Source organism: Carcharodon carcharias, chromosome 12 (genome assembly GCF_017639515.1).
Source record: "Carcharodon carcharias isolate sCarCar2 chromosome 12, sCarCar2.pri, whole genome shotgun sequence".
NCBI lineage: Eukaryota > Metazoa > Chordata > Chondrichthyes > Lamniformes > Lamnidae > Carcharodon > Carcharodon carcharias.
In genome coordinates this window covers 114,602,615-114,626,036 of record NC_054478.1, presented here as the reverse complement: position 1 = coordinate 114,626,036, position 23,422 = coordinate 114,602,615, and the positions used below count along the sequence as shown (strand labels likewise).

Sequence of the window (23,422 nt, the reverse complement as noted above, 5' to 3'; positions counted from 1 at the left end):
CTGGCACCATTATATTGTTTGCTCAAGAAAAATAAGAGATGGTCATGGCAAACACTGCAAGAAGAAGCTTTCACAAAAGTGAAAAAGTTGTTACCGTCATCTACACTTTCAGTACATTTTGATCCAAAGAAAGAGTTGATGTTAACGTGTGATGCATTAGCTTATGGAGTTGGAGCAGTGTTTTCCAATCAAATGGATGATGGATCAGAACAACCTATAGGTTATGTGATGAGAATTCTTAGTACTGCAGAGAAAAAGTACTCACAAATTGAAAAAGAAGGCCTGGCAATAATTTTTGGTGTTAAAAAAGTTTCATCAATATGTGCAGGGTCGTCATTTTACTAGCATAACGGACCACAAGCCATTATTAGGACTATTCAGTGAATACAAGGCTATACCCCCATAGCCTCGGCAAGAGTACAAAGATGGGCATTGATCTTGGCAGCATATGAATATACTTTTATTCATAAACCCGGAAGTCAAATTGCAAATGCAAATGCAGTCAGTCGTTTACCCTTGCAAGTAAAAGATGAGGATGTTACAATTCTTCAGGAATATATCTTGTTATTGAACTTCCTGGACTCATCACCCATATGTGCTGAACAAATTAAAGATTGGAAGATCTTATCCAAAGTGAGAAATCAAGTTCTTTCTAGTTGGTCAAAAACACAAGAATCTGATGAAATGAAACCGTATTTCTAAAGAAAATACGAGATAACCAAACAAGAAGGTATATTATTGTGGGGAGCTTGTGCAATTATTCCTCCAAAAGGACGAAAAACATTGTTATCTTCACAGAGCACATCCCGGAATTTAAAAAAAGTGAAGGCAATAGCACGTAGCTACATGTGGTGGCCAGGAATGGATGGAGAAATAGAAAACCTAGTAACAAGTTGTATGCAGTGTCAACAAGTACAAAAATTACCTGCAACAGCCCCATTACACCCCTGGGAATGGCCAGGAAGAGCATGGGTACGAATAAGGAGAACAATGTTTCTCCTTATCATTGATGCACATTCAAAATGGATGGATACATACCAAGTAAGGTCACCCACATCTTCAGCGACATTAGACAAGCTACGACAAAGCTTCGCTATGAATGGATTACCTGCAGTGCTAGTATCAGATAATGGAACAGTATTTACAGTGCTGAATTTAACTGATTTACAACCCTCAATGGTATTGTTCATGTGAAAACATTTCCATTTCACCCTTCTTCAAATGGACCTGCCGAAAGAGCGGTTCAAACATTCACATCCAGTATAAAGAAATTGTCTGGAGATTCGGTAGCAACTAAATGAGCACAATTTCTATTCCGCTATTGAACTACCCCTCACTGGACAACAGGTATCAGACCTGCTGAACTGCTGATGAAGCTCTGTCTCCGATCAAGCCTGATTCCAATTATGCAAAACTTGGGTAGAAAGACGGCAGGAAAATCAGAAATTGGGACATGATTGTCAAAGTTCGGACATAACATTTAATGTAGGAGAAAAGGTATTTGTGAAAAATTTTAGAGAAGGGCCAGCATGGTTTTTCGGTGAAATAAGTGATGTAATGGGACCTCTTTCCTACCATGTGAAAGTTGAAGATCGAATAATAAAAAGATGTGAGGATCAATACGAAGTGGAAAGGCCAAATATCCAGAAGTGATTCCACCAGCGCTCGGTTCTAAATCAACATTTCCTTTTGAAATGTCTCAACCAAGTACAAATGTTTTTCAAGGGCGACAGTACCTGAAAGAATCGAAGAAACAAACTTACAGATACCTGCTATAGAACCTGATGCTCAGACAACTTCAGTAAGGGAGACTCCAAATCAGACTTCAGAAGCTGTAGAGCTGAGACAGCCTACATGCATAAGGAAACCCCCAGAGAGACTGACTTTGTAAATAATTGAACTGTGTAAATAACTTGATATATTGAAAAATTGTAAAATGTATTTTTCAGCAAAGGGGGAGGGATGTAGTAATCTGAGGTGTAATATACCTTTAAGACAAGTATTGTATTGTAAGGTCACATGATCTTATTTTCCAATAGCACAGTAGCGTGGGCTACCTCTATTTGGGAGTTCTTGAGTTAGTCACTGATGAGTAAAGACAGAGTTTTATGTTGTGAGCAACAAGTATAGTTGTAGAGTTAGTTTGTAAATAAACACCATGGGCTGAATTTTGCCGTCGGCGAGCAGGGGGCGGGGCCCACTCGCTGACACGCAAAATGACGCGGGATGACTTTGGGGGGAACCCCCGATGTCATCCTGCCCCATTTAAAACTTCAGGAAGGCGGGCCCGCAGCAAAATTAGCTGCGGGGCCGCCGACCTGTCAATGGCCAATTGAGGCCATTGACAGGATCATTAAAACAAATAAAGGACTTGCCTGTCCAACCTTAAGGTTGGCGGGCAGGCCAGGAGCCCCAGCGCGAAACAGATAAAACATGAAACCTCATCCACCGGCGGGATGAGGTTTCATGTAGGGATTTAAAAAGTTGAATAAAGTTTTAATGACATTTATTAACATGTCCCACCTCGTGTGACATTGTCAGCCCGAACAACCTGGATCCTTTCGCCCCAGCAAAGGGCACTGGATCCAACACTGCCATGAATCCTTCTGTTGGCAGAAGGGGATGATTCTACCAAAGTGTGTGACATCTACACATCAGTAAGGATCTCCTTACTTGAACTCTCTTCCTGAAAAGCAGAGTTTTTGAATATTTTTAAGGCAGAGGTAGATAGATTCTTGGTAAGCAAAGGGGCTATTGGGGGTAGGGAGGATGCAGATTTGAGGTTACTATCAGGTCAACAATGATCTTATTAAATGGCTGAGCAGTCTTGAAGGGCCGAATGCTCCTTTTTGCATGTTCGTAATCTGCCATATGCTACAGTCACAACTGAAAGCATGAAGCAGGGCAAGGACTACATTGTCAATAGCTGTGAAGGTGACAGTGGCAATGAACTTTTATGCATCTGGCACCTTCCAGGCTGAAAATAGAGACATTTGCAACATCTCAGAGCTTGCCATCTATTGTTGTGTAAACACTGCTGTGCTCAGTTCATTGAGAGGTAACTACATTTCATCCTCTCTTGAAAGAAACAGAGCTAGCATGTGTCTGACTAGAATGCAGGTTTCCCCATGTTTCAAGGTACCACGCAACGCGCACACATCACTTTATTGACACTGCACATCAGCTCTGCCCTGTACTGCAACCAAATGGAATTCTCATCCCTCATAGTCTAGCTGGTGTGTGACCATAGGCAGATAACTGTGCAGATCAATGCTTGGTGTCCTTGCAGCAGTCATGATACCTTACTTCTGTGACAGGTTGCTGTGCCAGCTGTATTTCAACAACCATGACAAACAAATGGGTGACATAGGCAACAATGACTATCCACTGACAACCTCATTGATGACTACATGCACATATTGCATACAATAAAAGCCAAGCTGTCACTCAAAATGCAATAGAGCAGAACTCTGGCATTCTGAAACTGCCTGGACCCTCTTTAATACTCAGCAGGATAGACACCCAGATTTAATATGACCATGGTCATATTATGGTCAACAGCTCAGGAACAGGAACATGATGAGGGGAAAAGCAGCAAGAGCATGAGAAAGAGGAACAGAGGAGGCAAACTAGACAGCCCCTTTCTGGGCTCATTCGAGTACAATACCAATAACCACAACACCAATTCCCCACTCACCAACAGTTCTACACCTTACTTTCCCTTTGTCGCTGACCATCACACTGTTCATCTGGCCACAATTCAAAAATAAGAGCCACCACAAAATAAAGATTTCAAGCCAAATTCATAAATGAAATAATCCGATATTGCACACAAAAGTCAACCAAATATCCTTGTGCATTCCTTTAGTGCCAGTGTTCTGTTTGTCTTTGCCTGTCCTAGTGCTCCTACACAGTGTTACTCCAGTGTCTTCAGTATGGCTGGTGGAAGGCTGCTGGCTTTCAATAATGGACACTGCAGATAGCCTTGGAGGAGTAGCTCTGGCCTAGAAGGTTTAGCTGTCGATTGCACCATTTTAGCATGGGTGGCAGCAGCTTGGGCTGGTTGGCTGACTAGCAGCAACAAGGAAACTGGCAGAATAGCAGGAATAGTGGAAGGACAACTGGTGTCTTTCTGAGAGATTACAGCAGATTTGTGCTCTTCCACCAGGATGGCCCCTCAACAATCTTAATACTCTGCTGGAATGCTGAACTGCTGTGCATGTGGCAAGCCCCTTTGCACAGTCATGATTGCAGGAGTCTGATTTTGCATGACTTCAGTCTGAGTAGAAGCTGCTTGTGCTATCATGAAAGCTGAGACATCAGATGGAGCATTGTGGTTGGATCTAAAAGTCTGTTGATGGAGTTGGCCACCACTTTCATGCTGGAAAGGATGGACTCCAACTCTGCACAAAGTCCTTTATCAAGGTGGTGCTGGAGTCGTTTATGCTCCTTGACACTAATCCAAGATTTTCTGGTCAGCCTGCTAGTGCACCAAGCGTCTCTCTGTGCATATCCATCAATGTTCTTCTCTAGGCTGACCCATCAAAATAGTCCTTGTGTCCTCTGCAATAAAACTCATGTGCAACACTCTGGCAAGCTGTCATTTGCCATGGCTGCAGGTCATTAGAGTTTCACCATGTGAAAATCCCACCTCTATATTATCCTCTAATTTACACAGTGTCAGTATCTGAACTGGTAGTTGCGAATGTAAAATTGAGTGTTGATGCGACTTCATCATCAGTCTTCTTGCTGTTCTGCCACTGCCTGTCCAGTTACCCTTGGTATCTGAATGGAAGAAAACACATGGGTAAGGCTGTGGGGCAGGGAGGTGGGGAAAGTAACAGGTTCATGTTTACACCAATCTGCAGCATGTAAATTAGGATGAGAAGGAGATAGAATGTGAAAAGAAAGATTATGTATGAGGATAGCATCATCTTCAATGGTTTCAGCCCCACCTGTAGCAACAGGCTCATCTATCCACCTTCAATTAGCTCCTGCTGCCTTGGGTTGTCCTGGATGAGAGAGGTAAGTGTCAGTGAGTGTTGTGTAATTTGTGTATGTGATGTGGTGGAAGATCTGAGTCCTGATTGATGGTGATTGTTGGTAGATGAGTGTGGGTATGTGGTGCTTTGGACAGAGTCTGAGGCTAATGGTGCAGTTGATAGGATATGACACTTGAGGATGCATTCACTAACCTGAAGACTGAAGAGAGGCCACTGAACTTTTTGTGGAATTGCATTCAGAGATCGTCAGGGCTTGAACTCCTGGCATTGTTCTTCAAAGATTTCTGCTTCCACTGTGTAGGGAGGCCGCCTGGCCCCATGAAGATACAGGAAATCTCTATTTGTTTCCGCCTCCTCAATCAAAGTCTCCAGTGTAAAGTTTAAAAGCTTTGGAGCCCACTCTCTCCAATGTTCTGCTATTACTCAATCTTTCCCTGGTTAGATTCACTTCACTCCCCAGGACAGATTGCAAGCGCCAGCACCAGTCACGATGCACATCCCCTTTTAAGGGGTACAGGCTAACTGTAAGCAGTGCAGACTCGCTTTAAGTGGTGTTAACCATTCACAATATTGGCCTCCTCCCCAGGCAGTCAGCACTGGCTGGATGCTGAAAGCATTTTAAGCAGCAGCTAGCCTGGAGTTGTCATGCTGCCTATGCTGCAGTCAACAGGGATGGGTTAATTGTGCAAGTCTGTTTTCGGGGGCTACTGAATTTAGACACCTTGATTCCAGGTAAACCACTGAAAAGGTTAAGGATTGTTACTTATTGACTTTCTAGAAAGAATCTTCTCTTGGAAATTAATTTCCATGCAAATATTATGATAAAGTGACACACCATGAAGACAGCATTAAACTCACGACAAATTGACTTCCAAAAGTGATTCTTACCAGATTCTCAGCACTGTGTAATTCATGTGTAGTGGATGCACATCGTGTGATCAGAGGTTTGAACATGCAGCTCACAATAATTACTTCCATACTTCGTGCAGCTGATTTACTGTCACCAGTGGTAAAATTATTTCCAAATCCAGCCTTGTCTAAATGTATAGAAAATACAGATGAATACTTTATTTGCTAAGGCCCATGTTCACATCCTGTTTAACCAATTATAACCAACTTTCTTATCCTTAATCCTCTTAAATCTCTCTTACTCATTCCGACTGGTCAGCAAATTATTTATTTATTGCTATGTGTCTGCACATCAATTAACATGGCAATTTACAATAATAACTGCTTTTTGTTTTGACGTTCCAACTGTGTGAGTCAATAGCCAATTCCTAAATGTATTTTTTTTAACATAATCATTGTTGAATTTTGTTTGCTACCAATTGAAACTGTTTTCTTTAACCATAGAACATTAACTTCTCTGTTTTTAACACCCTCCTATTCAACTTTTAAAAATTTTATTTCCCACACCACCCAATTTCATCCCCTCCTTAAGTGTCACAGTAGCTCAGTGGATAGCAAGTTCTCACTTCTGACTCAGGTGGCTGTGGATTCAAGTCCCACTGCAGAGACTTGAGTACAAAATACAGGCTGACACTTCAGTACTAGGAGAGAGCTCCAATTTCAGAGATCCACCTTTCTAAAGGAGAAAGACAAGTTGAGCAGAGTAATGATTTGGATAAAATCAAGTAGAGTGTGTCACAAAGAAACAGGGAGTTTAATAAAGATAACAGGGCATCAGTGTCTACGGTCACATCAGGGAATAAAATAGTAAAAGGTTAAGATTAAAGGCACAGTATCTGAATGCAAGAAGCATTCACAACAAAATAGGTAGTAGAGATCTCGTAGCCATAGTTGAGACATGGGCAATATTTTGGGTTTTGGGTTGGAACCCCGAGATCGTCGTCAAATGGGACTCATGACCCTGCATCACGTGGGAAACAGTCACCAGCAGCAATCTTCCCAAATTGGTCAATTAATGACCAGAGGGTGGGCTCTGACTACAGCCTATGGTGGGTGGGTGGGTGTGTGTGTGTGTGAGAGAGAGAGAGAGCGAAAGAGAGAGACAATCTCCATCTTGAAGTGCCTTCTCAGCAACTTTAAAATAAAAAAAATGGGCACAGCAGCTGGGCCACCACCATGGAGGAGGACATCTGATGTAGCTGTGGTCAATCAGGTGACGAGGGCCTCAAAGCCTGCCTGGAGGGCTGGCCCCATGGTCTGCCACCAGAAGGCTGCCGCCAGCTATCTGGCTTAATTGATGTCATTAAGAAGCCTGCATGCTAACTGGAAAATTCCAGTCAGCCTCTGACAATAGACCTTAATAGGCCACTAACACCCCCTACTTGGCTACAGCCGCGAATGTAGATCCTGCCTCCGGAATATGGCTTGGGGACAGGGCAGTGCCAGAAAACTGGCAGGTGGTGCAAATTAGCATGCAGCCCTCCTCCGTACTCACTATCTTATGGCTTCAAGGTGACAAAGATTGGCAACAGTCCAGTGAGCATGACTTTTACAAAAGATAGGCAAAATGGAAAAGGACAGGGATGCGCATGACAATAAGCTATAAGATAAAGACAGTAGTGACAAAGCATCTTAGCCCAGAAAATCAGAATGCAGAATCAGAGTGGTGGATCTAAGAAATAGCAAAGAATAGAAAACTCTGGTGGGAATAGTTTATAGGCCACCTAGTATTTACAGTGTTAGGCAGGGTGATAAATCATCAATTCGAGGAGCATGTAAAAAGGAAAATGTAATGATTGCTTGTACTTTAACCTTCATGTAGACTGGACAAACCAAATTGACAAAAGCAGGTTGGAAGACAAGTTAATGGATGACATTCAAGCAAGTTTTCGAGAACAATATGTCCAGGAACCAATGAGGATAGAAGCTATTTTTGAATCAGTATTGTGTAACGAGAGGGCGTTAATTAGAAATCTCAAAGTAAAGGATCTGCTGGGGAAAAGCGATCATAATATGATGGAATTGATATTGAGTTTCATATTGATGTGTTTAAGTACAAAACTAGGGTATTAAATTTTTTTAAAAATTACATATGGAGGAATGAGTTGGCTAAGGTAGATTGGAAGATTAGATTAAAGGATATAAGTAGATAAGCCATGCTGAACATTTAATGAAAATATTCATAACTCACGTGCATTTATTTTTAAGGAATAAAAACTCCACAAGAAACGTGGTCCAACTGAGGCGAACTAGAGTATTGTTTAAAAGAAGAGGCTACAACATTGACGAAAAGAGTAAGCCTGAGGATTGGGAGGGTTTTTGAAATTAGCAAACGAGGGTCAAAAATTGATAAAGAGGGAGAAAATAGAATGAGTAAACTAGCAAGGGACATAAAAATATAAAAAGAAATTGTAAAAAGAGATTGGAAGTCTGTAAAATTAACAAAATTAACAAAAGTAAATATGGGTCCCTTAGAAGTAGAGAGAGGAGAAATCATAATGGGGAATAAGGAAATGACAAGGACATTAAACAAATGATTTGTATCCGTCTTCACAGTACAAGAGAAAATAAAATGGAAATTGTGCAGAAACAAGGGTCTAATGAGAATGAGGAACTTTTAAAGCGATGAATATTAGTAAATAAATAGTACTGAGGAAATTAATTGAACTGAAGACCAACAAATCTCCTGAACATGATGGCCTACATCCTAGAATTGCAAAGAAATGGCAGCAGAGATGTCTTGCATTTCATTTTCCAAAATTTCCTAGATTTAGAATCCTACTAATGAAGGAAAGAGGGGGGAAGAAAACAGGGAACTATAGGCCACTTAGCCTGTCATCGGTATTTGGGAAAATACTAAAAAATGCTCTAATATTAGAAGCATGGATTTATATCAATGACTTAGATGAATGGACTGAGTATGATGTATTGCTTATGGGAAAAATTTTCCCGTCATGAGGGGGCAAGTTCAGGAGCGGGTGCGCCTCTGATCAACGCCATTTTACGTGGGTGGGCCAACTAAAGCCGGCCCATCATGACGTCTGCCAGTAAGCGCTATGTGCGGGGGGGGGTGGTTCCCTGAGCCATCCCTAGGGCTAAGTGCTGCCTCAGGGAGATTGGCGCCAAATTCAAAAATGTGAAATAGAGAAAAATAAAATTTCCCTGACATGTCCCCTCATCTGATACTGTCACATGAGTTGGGACATGTCCATCACTTTTAATTAAACATTTATTACATTTTTAAAAACCTACATGAAAGCTCATCCCGCCCGTGGATGAGGTTTCATGCATTTTCTGAAGCCCGCCAGGGCTCCCAGCCTGCCCGCCAACCTTAAGGTTGGATGGGCAGGTCCTTTAAGTACTTCAATTAATTTTTAAATGGCCTCAATTGGTTGCTGATTCGGCTGCGCCCCCGCCAACCTGAAAATTGAAATGACGCAGGGTGACGTTGGGAGTTCTATCCGACATCATCCCGTGTCATTTTACACGTCAGCAAGCGGGCCCCGCCCCCTGCTCGCAGAACTCAATATCCTACCCTATGATACAAAGCTAAGTGGGGAAGTAAGCTGTGAAGGAAGCGCAAAGAAGCTGGAAACTGATAAAGGCAGGATAAGTGAGTGGGCAAGAAAGTGGCAAATGGAGCATAATGTGGAGAAATGTGAAATTATCCATCTTGGTAGAAGGAATACTTTTTCAAAGAGGAGACTAATTTGTGTAGATATGTAGTGGGATTTGAGGTCCTTGTCCAGGAATCACAGAAACATAACATGCAAGTACAGCAAATGCTGGTTAACCTTGATTGCAAAGGGTCAGTGTATAAGAGTAAGGGCGCCTTGCTGCAATTATATTGGGCTTTGGGGAGACCTAGGGTGCCATATGCAGTTTTGGACTCCTTAACTAAAGAAGGATATATATGCTTTACAGCAGGTGCAATGAAGGCTACTGGATTGATTCCTGGGATGACAGGGTTGTTCTATGAGGAGAGATAGAGTAGAATAATCCTATATTCTCTGGAGTTTAGAAGGATAAGAAGTCATCTCATTGAAAGGCATAAAATTATTGAATCGATAGATGTTGGTTGAGAGGCTATTTCCCCGCTTGAGGAATTATAGTCTCAGGTTAATAGTTCAACCATGTAGGACTGAGATCAGAAGAAACGTATTAACTCAGAGGGTCATAGATCTTTGGAATTCTCTACCCAAGAGGGTTGCAGATGTTCAGTCATTGAGTATACTCAAGACTAAAGACCTTTAGAGGTAAGGAAATCAAGGGGTGTGAGGATAGGGCAGAAAAAAGTTTAAGTCTAAAATTAGCTATTATTTTATCAAATGACAGGGCAGGCTTGAGTAGCCTTATGATCAACTCCTGCTCTTAATTCTTTTGTTCCTCTCTAAAAGCCATTCCCCAGTATCCCAACTAAGTAGATCATTTAAATATGCGAGCCTAGATGGTGAGTATCTGCAGACTGGTCAACTATGGGAGCAGCACAGCCAAGTCAATTATGCATTTACCTAACATCCAAAGACATATAATTTTCAAAGATCCACAGTGGTGTACATCACAGAAGGCAACCTCTCTGCCCATTCTGTTTGTACCAGTTCCTATTAGTGCAATTCAAAACTGATCTGACTCTCCCCTCTGCTTCGAAAGCTTAACCAATTTTTCCTTAAAGATACAATAATCCCTGCCTCAATCATGCAACCCAGGGCAAAAACAGTTATCTGGGGCAAAGCATTTCATGTTCCAACAACTCCACATAAATATTTTTGTTTCTGAGCTATCGCCTCAACCTCTTAGTGGCAGTTTTAATTTGATTATTCCAGTCACTTACTTCCCAATTGGAAGAATTAGCATTTTTCTTTGAAATGTTAAAAACTGTTATTAAATTTCCTTCTAGCCTTCTTTGCTGCAATGCAAATAGTCCCATAACTTCAAATTGTTCCTTATAGCTATAATTTCCCATCTTAAGCATCATCTTGGTGGATGAAGACTCCATATGACTTTAATGTTCTTTGTATGTGGTGCTTAAAACTGCACACAGTACTCCAACTGCAGCTTAACCAATGCTTTGTACAAATGTGCTAATGCTTCCTACTCTTGACCCCATCTCTGAAATCCAAAATACTATTAGCATTTCCTTATGGTGCTATCTATCTCAAGTCACATATTCAAACCCATCGATCTCTTTGTTCCAGCACCTTTAGCTTCCTTTACTGGATGTATACTTCTTCGTTTTTCCTCCAAAAAAATCAAAACTTACCTCACACTTTTCCACATTAAATTGCGCCAAAATGTTGTGCCCTCTCCACCAATCTGTGTACAATCTTGTGACATACTGTACGGTCCTCCCCCATGTTTGCAATGCCCCCTACTTTAGTGTCCTCAACAAATTTTGAGTCGGTGTTCCCTATACTGAAGTCCAAATTATTTATACATGGTGGGAACAAAAGTTGACAAAGCATGGGCTGCCAGGATACACCATTTCCAACATTTCTCTGTCCAAGCATAACTTACTTGCCCTATTTCCTATCTGTAAAACAACTCTGTGCCAATGCTATTACACTGGGTAGTTTAAACTCAGGAGTTTAATCCTTCATGGATTCCTCCCCTCCTTTATTCAATTGCAATGAGGCTAACTATAATACCAACCTCTGCTCTTCTGGTTGAAATTAGTTAATTCAGTACTGGAACCCTCCTGGAAATTATGACTCTGTACCTATGTGCATTTTCCAATTGGTCCAACAGTGCAAAATCTTTGCCTTCAATTGAAAATTTGCACCAGTACTTGCAAGTCTCGCATAGAAAGAAAACCTTTTCAAAAGCCTTTTCAAAGAAACAATATACATCTCTCAATAACTGTAATTTTGAGTGGAAAAATATAAACTTGGGAATTATTTTCCTGATACACGACAATTCAATTTCAATGTTTCCATCACAAACAGCAAACGGATGAACCTCTTCTTAATCTAAAAATTTATTTAAATTTAATTTCAAAAAGCTTTTAGAGCCAAAACAATTCTAAACCACATCAATACAGTATCCCCAAATAAGGCTTGGCAATCATAAGCCTACCCACACAACATTTTTAAGATCACCTCCTTTACTTATGAATAAAGGAATAAGTAAAATGTACTTACCTGTGGTAGGCCTCCCGATTGGAGCCACCAATTTTCCTGTTTCAAAGAGGCTGGGGCGCCTAAAGCGGACGTTGCAACCCCCAGCTGATCGGATCTGAATACCTAGTGCTATTAAAGAAATTTTTGGAAAATAAATGGCTGTTAAAGAAACTAAAAAATGAACATGAGGAGAGAACATCCACATCTCGGGGATTTCTCAAAAAAAATATTCCAATGAGATTTTTAACAACAGACAGGAAACTTTAGATCCTTCATGCAAACTGTTGAGTTTTATGGAAGGTTAGGACCACTTAGTTTGGTATTATATGAGAACTCTAGGTAACCCCACCCTCTCTTTAACAGGAAAAATGGTAGCTGCAGTTTTTAGGAAGAAAATGTTATTTATTCAGTCTTTTAGATGTAGAGATTGATTTAAAATTGGGGGGAGGTGTTGTGGAAGAATTATGATTTCAAGCATCAACCTCGAGGTTTACAGAATCTTATCCTCACATTTCTTTTTCAGTTTTCCAAATGTTGATGATGCAGCAGTTTGGAGCACCAAAGTATCATACCATGCTGTTTTTGTGATTCCTCACACAATGACTATCCCATCTCAACGATGCTAACAGAGAAAAATGTAAGGAAGGCTAAGTATTTTTCCATTTTATAGGAGTGAACCTGTGGACAATTCACCCTACTCTATTCATACGGGTGTGCTACCGATCAATTCAAGAGGCTTACAGGATAGAGCATGGAGAACTTGAAGAGAAAAATAGACAATGAAATGGTAAAAATACTGTTTTTTACAGGATTGCAATAAAATCCAACTGAAAGTCAAATAGATACAAGTAGCTATCTTGTAACTATTTGTATATAATCAAACCCTATCGATCATATAATTAGCAACTGCCACATAGAGAAAAAAAAGAAACAGCTGATAGAAAGAGTTGCTGTACTTACTGTCAGTAACTGGTTCCATGCAAAACCCTAGTAAAGCATGTAAAAAATCCACTACGTTGTTCAGGGAATCCTTGTTCACATACTCCCGCAGAGTTTGACGAAACTGTACTTTGCTAAGTTTGTACAATCTAGTAAGACAGTTCTGTGCCTAAAATGATTAATACATTTAAAAATAAACAATACCTAGTATTAGGTAACAGAAATATTCAACAAATTTGAAAAAAAATTGATGCTAGCATCAGACATGTTTCAGTGAAAGATTAATAAAGCAATATTATTTCATTCAGGTATATATCATACTAAGGAAGCAATAAATTGATGGATTGAAAGACGCTACACTTCAGTACAGTACTGTAGATCACAGTTCTAGAACATTGAAGAAGTGTTGTCCTAATTTTCTGGTCCAAGGTGACAATGGATTGGCCTAAAATTAGATCAATGACCATTGAGACGTGGTAGGGCTGTTAAAGGTGTTAATTACATGAGCTTAAAAATCTTCAACTGAATTTAAAAGAGGCTACAAAATGATTGAGTAAATCTGAAAAATAGCCCTACTTATAATAGGCATATCTTGGGGTGAATTGAACGACCAGCAATAGTTTAAAAAGAACCTTTACATTGCTCCCCAAAGGTGCCTCAGCCTCGAAGAATCATTTACGATTTGACGTTTCTTGGCCACCCCTACAACATTTTTAATCTTACTATTTATAAATAGCAGCCACTTACTTGAAGGCGGAGACGATCTCCTGACAGCCCACGGTGGCCCTCACCACATCCATATGCGCATCCCAGTGACTTCACTATTTTGATGAGCATTGTTAATGTAAGTTTATGAATGTTGCCTGGGGTATCTTCATCCTAATTAAACATAAATACATGTTAGCACTACATGGTAAGAGACTAGCTGCAAACATTTGCATAAAAAGCTAGACTGAGGAATGATTTTCTCTTATATATACGTACATGTGCGTGTAAATTTGTGGTTAGAAGAAATAGTGGTCACACAGTAGCAGTGCTTTTGTAATCAAACAAAAATGCTGGATTTGCTGAATAACTTAGTATATTTCATATCACAAAAGGGGAAACTTTTCACATTATTTAAGTAATTTTTATAGTTTATATACTTGAAAGAGATTATATCCCCCTTTTCTCACTACCCCCCTTGAAGATAATGAGTTGCTGGAGGATATGGTTTCATAAATGCCAAATGCCCTCACTTAACTCACCCAAGTGATGAGTCTCCATGTGTGGACATAGACAGAGAATTGGTGGTCTATTTGACTGTGGAAGACATTAGAACTGAGGTTAATACTTCGTCATTTACCATTCATATGCAGTATGGTGTCATGATAAGTGGCAATATTGACACTCTCCATCAATGGACTGGGGGGTTGGGGGGGTTGCGGTGGGGTCTCGTCAATTCCAGTACCCAATCACTTAAGAATAAATTAGCATCATAATCTTAAAATTGTATTTTGGAATCCCTTAAAGCTATGTTAATTCTGACTATATTGAATCAATTGATAATCTCAATGTTTCTTTTACACATTCCTGCTTATAGTTATAAAACAAAGTTGGCTGAATCAAAGTTAATGCTGAGTTATGTATTTATTACATTTTGTCAATGCTCCTTTTTTTGCTGATTGGTTAATGTATCTGTATTAACTAGTGCACTTAAAAAGAGGAATTTAACCTGTATGTATTTATAATGTTCAAAGGGCTTGTAAAATCTATCTTTCATAAAGTTATGAAGTAAAAACGAGAAAAAAATGGAGTCTATCACCTGCCTCTTCACACTTTTGGTTGGACAGCAATATGTAACTTATGGAAAGTTAGCAAAAAAAGAAAACAAAGTCACACTTAGGGCAGAATTTTCCATTCTGGAAACCAAGTGCAATGGCGGGTGGGAAAGTCGGCATGATTCCCCTTGGGCTGGATTGATCCGTGTGATTTTTCACTTTTCATCTCATTAATTATGCACCAATCAGGAGCTCATTGAATCTTGTGGCAGGGTGGGCAAGGATTCGTCCATCCCACCATTTCCTCATGTGGCCCAAGATCCTGGTGCCATATTTAAATAGCACCCGCACAGACATTCACTCACTGCAGGTCAGGTGTGTTGTTTCATTCTGTTTCTCAATAGCACCCATAAGAACACAATTCCCTGCATCACGCCTCAGCGATACCTCCCTGGGGTTTCTCCTCTAGGTCGTCCAGGAAAGGTAGGAGGTCCTCTTTCCAAGGAATGGGAGCAGGAGGTCCTCCCACCTGACCACACTGGCCTGGAAGGTGGTCGCCAAGGAGGTCAGCGCCTGATGCCAACAAAAAAGGGCCACACTGCAGTGCAGGAAAAAAATGAACGATCTCATGCGCTCCGCTAGGGTAAGTGAAACTACTTCTCACTCCAATCTCTCAGTCTCATAAGGGCAGTTAATCTAAGGGTTGTAGGTGTCACATATGACAAGTAGATGGGACATCAGCACAAATGTCTGCCAGCCACTTTAAGCTCACCATCTCATGTAAATTACTGCACAAACAACATCTTAATCCCTTGCTGGGGAGGGGTCAGCACACTCAACAGGCATCAATGCTTCTGAACTGCTCTCGCATTCATAGTGCTCACAGTAAATCCATCTGTCTTTATGCAGGGCAAGATCACCCACAACAGAAGGGAGAGATCCAAAATGGGAAGGGGGATCCCAGAGCGAAGGACACTCGCCTCTCGCAAGCAGCAGGCAGCAGAGCTTGTTAGAGAGGATTCGGATCATTCCTGCATGAGGCTGGCCTCCCCAAGCCAGTGAGGGTGCATTCAATATGTATTGACAAGATACAGGCAATGACTGTGTGACCAATGATTGGAGCCTGCAAATTCAATCACTAATTATCTCTTCTCTCTATTCCAGCTACCAGCAAGAAAAAGCAGAGGAAGACCTCTATCAAGCACATCAGCCCCAGGCCCCAGACCACCTCCGAAAATACAAAGATCCATCAGCTGAAGAACAGTTACTGCATTCACCTGCACCCTCCACTAGTGCAGACACACACACCTTAGTGGGACCTAGTTCTAGAGTCATCTTGGGTTCACAATCAGGTGATCACCTCACCAACACCTGTCCAAAGCAGGCAGAGACAGTGGCAGCCAAAGTCTCTGACACTCACAGGACTGCTGGAGACCAGGCCCCTGCTGAGTCCAAGTCCAACGATCAGCCTCTGGAATTGGCCCTGAGAGAAATAGAGATGCAGAGACAGGCAGGGGAATATCAGGCAAAATTTTCAGATGCTGTCACCAGACTGGAATGAAGGGTGGAGAAGTCCATCCACATTCTGGCTGATGTCGTTGATCCAGCATATCGGTGCATTGAAGTCTCCATGGGAAGGATGATGGCCGCCTTGGAGACCCAGGTCCAGCATGTTCTGCCGGATTTGCATTCAGATCTGCACACTATCACTCTAGCCATGGGTGTGTTCCAGCAGTGGGTAGCCGAGAGAGGAATGAGATGCCTCAACCTCCCTCCAGATGCTCCTTCTCCACAAGGAGTCAGAGAGGGGTCCTCGAGCACCCAAAGGGAGGACTGTCAGTTGCACACCCCGGGGGCATTACCCACACACTCCAACGGTGTCCTGCCACTCCAAGTCCCCTCTGCCAGTGACCCCATCAACTCCAGCATGTCAGGCCGAGGAGGGTGCACCTGCCCAGGAGCTAGAGACCTTTATCAGTCCAGTGCCGAACAGGCCTTGGCCCACCAAAGTCATCTCAGAAATAGGGCATTGCAGTCAGCAGGCTGTCTCCACATCTGCTGCAGATGTTGGGGACACACCTGGACGTAGTGGTAGGGTTAGAAAAATTAAGAAGTTTGCAATGCACAACAGTGGCATGGGTGTTCTTTCACTGTATATATATTGTCACTATTGTAAATATAGTTTGCATTTATCCCTCTCCAAGTCTAAGGTATTGAATGGCTAATCGATGGGATGCAAGATCTCACATTCATTCAAGGGATCTAAATGAATCCCAACATCCCCCACCCCCAATTATCTCCTAGCTAGATCCTCAGTTCCATAAAGTCTCACTCAGTCTCATCCCAGTGAATCGCCTTTAGTTCCACATCTGCGATATGAACAAGGCCCATCATATGTGAAAATGATTGCTGAACAACACGCATGACCTTTGGATCTCAGGCAGACACTATTTGGCCTCAGAAAATTTGTTCATCAAGGTTAGTGATTATCCCGATGCTTTCACACTCAGTAGTTTGTGGATGTCACAAGTATTTTCCACAACCAAAGTTAGAATCTTTTCTCACAAGCGTGCTTTGTAATGGCGGTTATTTTATGACTGAGAGCTTTTGGGAAAAGTAGTATGGATTGAGCACCATAGCCTTTCATGCCTCCCTGCAGCATGTTTTTGTCTCTGTGTTTAAGGCTGAATGTTATTCCTTTCTTAGTTCCCACTCTCCCAATGCATGATGCTGAATGGTTGAAGTTGGTTCCACTCAGTGACATTTGAAATATCTGCTAGAGAGGAAAATGTGTATGATGTCAGAGGTGTGTCCTCATCCTGATGAAGCCGTCCACTTAACTATGAGGATCTTACTTTGCTCCTGAAAGCTGCCTAGCAGTGCTTTACAGACCCTTTCTGTAAAGGCACAGTTTGCAAACTGATATGGAATTCATTGCATTACAGTGCACTCATTTACTTAGGGTAGACGGAAAAGATTGGCCTTTGTGAAATGGGCAACGTTGAGGCCTGTAATGTTGTCATCCCTCCCTAATAGCACTATTGGTATACCCAGAACACATGGATTGCAGCGGTTCAAGAAGTCAACTCAGCACCACCTTCTCAAGGGCAAATAGGGATGGGCAATAAATGCTGGCCTAGCCAGCGAAGCTCATGTCCCATGAATTAATTTAAAAAAACAATACCTTGGCACATCTCCTGAGTGCTCAGCAGTAACTATGAAGGGAAGTTGTCATTCGCTGCTGCGCCAATACTGACTGGGCCTCTTCTCTCCCAAATGTCAAGGCAATGCAGACTGTAGACTTGGCAGGCTTCCAACGAATACAGGGTTATACGTGTTTGTAAATAATCAAACAATGGTCCTGCTGAGCCACTCTCCATGAGTAAAATGCAAACATAACTTGCAGCTTTGGGTGCATGCTGTAGAGTAACATGTCACTGCGTCCTGATGTCTGTTATACTGGGGTTCAGTAGCAAGATGATGCCTCTGCATTATTCATCCATGCGAGGTGGACTCTGGAGAGATGATGTTGTCCAGATGTTGCTCCCTCTTGAGACAGTTAAACGCTAACCATTGACTAATGTTTCTCCTATTAGTGCCACCTTGCTAAGTTGCTGTCATACTGGCAGGAGTTCATCCATGTGTGCAATAGTGTTTCAGCTGTTTAAAGTCTGCCATGCCCACCTTCTTGTTGACACCATGGTTGAAAGGACTGCTGATCACATTCCATAGTGGCCACATGTTCCCTTCCATATACGCCTTCCAAGGATGATCCCATCATTAGGGATGATGACGACTTATGCTGTTTCAGTGACCATTGTGAGATTGATGACCTTTCCTGGCATGTTGACACTGACAATGAGGTTTTGTTGTGTCCCTTGCATTGAAGCCTGAAGAGAACTTCAACTGTGAAAACTTGTCTTCGCTCACCTTATTCCCCTTGAAATCTTGCAGCTATCAGGTTGTCATGTGTATATCTGCCATGTCATGCCCATGCAATGACATCCTCATGTGGCACGTCTGAATCTTCACCCTCTTCAGATTCATCCCCTTCCGTGTCCTCCTCGATCGAGGAGACGTCTAGCTCCTCCATGTCTCCCTCTGCAATGCTAGGTTGTGCAGGGTGCAGCAAACAACAATGATGTGACACATTGTCTGCAGTGAGCATTGAAGAGCCCTGCCTGACCAATCCAAACATTGGAAACATATCTTTAAGAGGCCAATAGTCTGCTCTATTAAGGACAATTGAGCAATCAATGGTATTTCCCATTGAATGGTCTCCCTCTATATACAAGGTAGGAACGTAGTCTCTAGCCCTTCACTTGCCCTCAGATGGTACATGACATACCAACACCATTGCTTGCAGGATGACAGCATCCTGGAGGATGACTACTGGCTGAGCTTTCTCCTCAGACATGACTGCACATTCACAACAAGGGTCTTAATTAGGGTCAAAAGACTCATGTCCTGTGACTCACATTCAGGCTTCTGGCGGTTTTTCCTCCAGTGACCTTGACAATAACTATTGATACCCAATCCTTGTACTTATGACTGCAAGAATGCCATAACCACTACACTGGGAACATGGAGGCCTGTCGGGCCCATACTGTCTCTGCGCAGTAGCTGTGGCTCTTGATTGTTTGACCCAACATCCATTCTCACCCATTAAAAGCAAAATACTGCAGATGCTGGAAATCTGAAGCAAAAACAGCAAAAGCTGGAAAAACTCAGCAGGCCTAACAGCATCTGTGGAGAGAGAAACAGAGTTAATGTTTCTAGTCCATGTGATTCCTAACTCTGTTTCTCTCTCCACAGATGCTGTTAGACCTGAGTGTTTCCAGCATTTTCTATTTTTTGATCCATTCTCACATGCCTCTTAAGGATCAGATGACAATTACAACCATATGCACTGCAGCACCAAAACTTAATGGATTCTTGCCTAAAAGTTAAACATTAATAAAGGAGCCAAGCTCCTTCATTGTGCATTAGGTACTCGAGTCCAGCACTCAGCTGAGCCAAGCTCTCCATGATTTGGGAGGAATTTATAGGGCGCCCCTTCAATCGGCCAAAAGTTGCTGTGCTGAACTCTTCCACTTGGCCAGAGACCCTTCCCCAATCAATTTGTTCTTGCTTGTTTTTCAGATTACGTCATTCTTAGGTGAAATCAAAAAAGGTGCTGCTAACTTTCATCCTTGAGACCAGCTTCCAACTTTCCCCTTCACCCACCAAGTTTCTTCCATCCCGCTCCATACTCACTGCTTCCTAATTCCCATTCCTCCTGTCACTATTCACCATCTCCTTGTTATCCTTGACCCCATTATTGTTCACATGGATATTCTTCTTCTCCCAACTGAACCCTTTAGTGTTGATGTCCTCATGCTCTTTGTCAACGTGACCCCTCCCCTTCTTGAGGTCACATGCACCCTGACTTTCTGGGACTCCCTCCATGAGACCATCCAATACCCCCCTGACTTTTCAGTTACCGATTTAGAAGATCTAGATGCCTTCCCGGAACGTTAACGTGCCCTCTGCCTCACAATACCTTGGCTCGAAACCACAGAACCAAATTTCTTAAGTGACTGACCATACTCTGCTGTGCATGACTGTCACTGCTCAGAGAGGCCTTCTCCCACCCAAGACCAGGACCAAGACATGCGTGTCATGCAGAGCCCTCTAACTTGGCTCATACATTCCCGGGGCGGTCTCTTCAATGTACCTCCAACAGTTTAGCCTCAGCCCCAGGACAGTCTCCTCAATATGCCCCTGGCAGTGTGGCCTCACCCCCAGGACAGTCTCTGACTCTTCTTGGAACATTTTATAATTCTTGCACCAGGACAGTTTGTCACTAGTCCACTCCGTTCCTTTTTACCATCCCCCAGTTCTGCTTCTGTCTCCCGACTCCGCTCTAGTGTTTCCACTCCCCCTGCCCCATCCTGCCTCTGTTCCCCCTTCCCCTGGCTCTTGTGTATACCCACCCTTGCCCTGCCTCTGTCTCCCCACTTTGCTTTCATGTCTCCCCCTGCCCCGTCCTACCTCTGTCTCCCCACCGGCTCGTGCTTTCCCCCCCACCCTTGCCCTGCCTCTGTCTCTTCCCTCCGTAGTCATGCTTCCCCCCTTGTCCTGCCTCTGTCGCCCCTCTCCACTTTCGTGTTCCACAACCCCACCTCGCCTCCTAGTCCTGCTTCAGTCTCATCCCTCCCCACTGGTCTCGCCTCCCATGCCAAGCCTTGGCGCAGCTTGTGCTACAGTCACCTGATATCTCTTGGCCATGCTCTTAGAGGAAGGCAAAAGCAACATATACTGACCTCCAAACCATGAATGAGCTGAAGCTCGCCAAGTGCGTGCCACTTATTTAGAGCTGTGAAATAGGCTGTTCTAAATACCCTCTGGTGGGGTACTTAATTTGGAGGGGAACATTATTCTGGCGAGTTGATCTTTTAATGAGCATTCATAAGATGCAAATGAATGCAAATGTGTTCCCAATGTAGCTCAGCGGGAATCTCAACCCACTTTTAACCCACCATCAAAGTCAGGAGAAAAATATTCCAAACCAATTTCCTGCTGGCAGGAAACCGACTTTTTCTACCACACTAAATTTAGTGCCCCTGCTCATCACAATTCCCACCACTGGCAGGAGCAGCAAGTTCCAGTCTAAGAATATTTAGAATTCTATAAAACATTTCCAACCTATATAGAAATTAAATCCCTCTTTGCACTAATTTTAGAGGACTGCATAACATAGGTTTCAGTAGATTTTCTAACCTAGATGTGTGCAAAAGTTTACCAAGTATGAGAATAAAACTAATCAGCCACAAGCAAGATTTCAGAGTTGAAGAATTCCTCTTTTAGATTGAATTAGGGATAGATGGAACAGACTCCCAACATAAATCTGTAATTTTATGTCTTGAACATTTTTCATTTAAGAACTGAATGTATGGGCGGGATTCTCCCAGAACTGTACTAAGTGCTGTAGCGGGCGGGTAAAATGGAGTCCTACCCACAGACGAAATTGACGGGTTTTCACGCCGTATCGTCCTGAGCCCAACCCTTTATTTATTCACTCCCGCAAAACACACCAATTCCATGGCAGGTGGGCTGTCATTCACCCACCTGCCATTGCCCCGCTGTTGCATCATGCCAGCCGACATCTTTAAAAGGCAGCTGCCAGTAAAGTGCTCATCGCCACCAGCTCACCACTGCTGCCCGGGAAGCATGACCGGCAAAGGATAAAAGATTACAGCCCCTCACTTCAACAACGGGTCCCTCGAGCGACTGCTGGATGCTGTGGAGGCCGCCAGGATGTGCTCTACACCCCGCTCTGGCCGCAGGATGGGTAGCAATGTCACCAACCCGGCTTGGCAGGTGGTGGAACCTGCAGAGGAGGACAGCCACCTATTGCCGCAAAAGGATGAATGATCTCCTTCATTCTGCCAGGGTAAGTCACTCTTTTCATCACTCTCAACTCACACACTTACAAAACATTCACACATCCACAGGGCCCTCACTCTGCCAGTGCAAGGGACATCACCATTCACTCTTTCGCACACACCGTCATTGTCCTCATCCTGTCCATGGGACCACTCACCACCCACACATGCCAGGCATAATTATCATCTGAGATAAAAACAAAAAACAAAAAACTGCGGATGCTGGAAATACAAAACAAAAACAGAATTACCTGGAAAAACTCAGTAGGTCTGGCAGCATCGGCGGAGAAGAAAAAAGTTGACGTTTCGAGTCCTCATGATCCTTCGACAGAACTAGGCGAATCCCAGGAAGGGGTGAAATATAAGCTGGTTTAAGGTGGTGGGGGGGGGTGGTGTGGTTGTAGGCAAAAGCAGTGATAGAAGCAGATCATCAAAAGATGTCACAGACAGCAGAACAAAAGAACACATAGGTGTCGAAGTTGGTGATATTATCTAAACGAATGTGCTAATTAAGAATGGATGGTAGGGCACTCAAGGTATAGCTCTAGTGGGGGTGGGGGGAGCATATAAGATTTTAAAATATTTTAAAATAATGGAAATAGGTGGGAAAAAGAAAAATCTATATAATTTATTGGAAAAAAACAAAAGGAAGGGGGAAGAAACAGAAAGGGGGTGGGGATGAAGGGGGGAGGTCAAGACCTAAAGTTGTTGAATTCAATATTCAGTCCGGAAGGCTGTAAAGTGCCTAGTCGGAAGATGAGGTGTTGTTCCTCCAGTTTGCGTTGGGCTTCACTGGAACAATGCAGCAAGCCAAGGACAGACATGTGGGCAAGAGAGCAGGGTGGAATGTTGAAATGGCAAGCGACAGGGAGGTTTGGGTCATTCTTGCGGACAGACCACAGGTGTTCTGCAAAGCGGTCACCCAGTTTACGTTTGGTCTCTCCAATGTAGAGGAGACTGCATTGGGAGCAACGAATGCAGTAGACTAAATTGGGGGAAATGCAAGTGAAATGTTGCTTCACTTGAAAGGAGTGTTTGGGCCCTTGGACGGTGAGGAGAGTGGAAGTGAAGGGGCAGGTGTTACATCTTTTGCGTGGGCATGGGGTGGTGCCATAGGTGGGGGTTGGGGAGTAGGGGGTGATGGAGGAGTGGACGAGGGTGTCCCGGAGGGAACGATCCCTACGGAATGCTGACAGTGGGAGCGAAGGGAAGATGTGTTTGGTAGTGGCATCATGCTGGAGTTGGCGGAAATGGCGGAGGATGATCCT

General features: G+C 42.9%; 1 protein-coding gene across 1 annotated transcript in view; it reads right to left on the bottom strand.

Annotated features, from left to right (window-relative positions):
- The window catches only part of LOC121284720 (protein unc-80 homolog), a 542,332-nt gene that overhangs the window by 361,760 nt on the left and 157,150 nt on the right, over window positions 1–23,422 (bottom strand). Inside the window, exons 14-16 of the mRNA XM_041200272.1 lie at window positions 13,715–13,846; window positions 12,989–13,136; window positions 5,892–6,040 (exon numbers count right to left, since the gene is read on the bottom strand). Coding sequence (XP_041056206.1) covers window positions 5,892–6,040; window positions 12,989–13,136; window positions 13,715–13,846 — 429 coding nt within the window. The remainder of the gene's footprint in view (window positions 1–5,891; window positions 6,041–12,988; window positions 13,137–13,714; window positions 13,847–23,422) is intronic.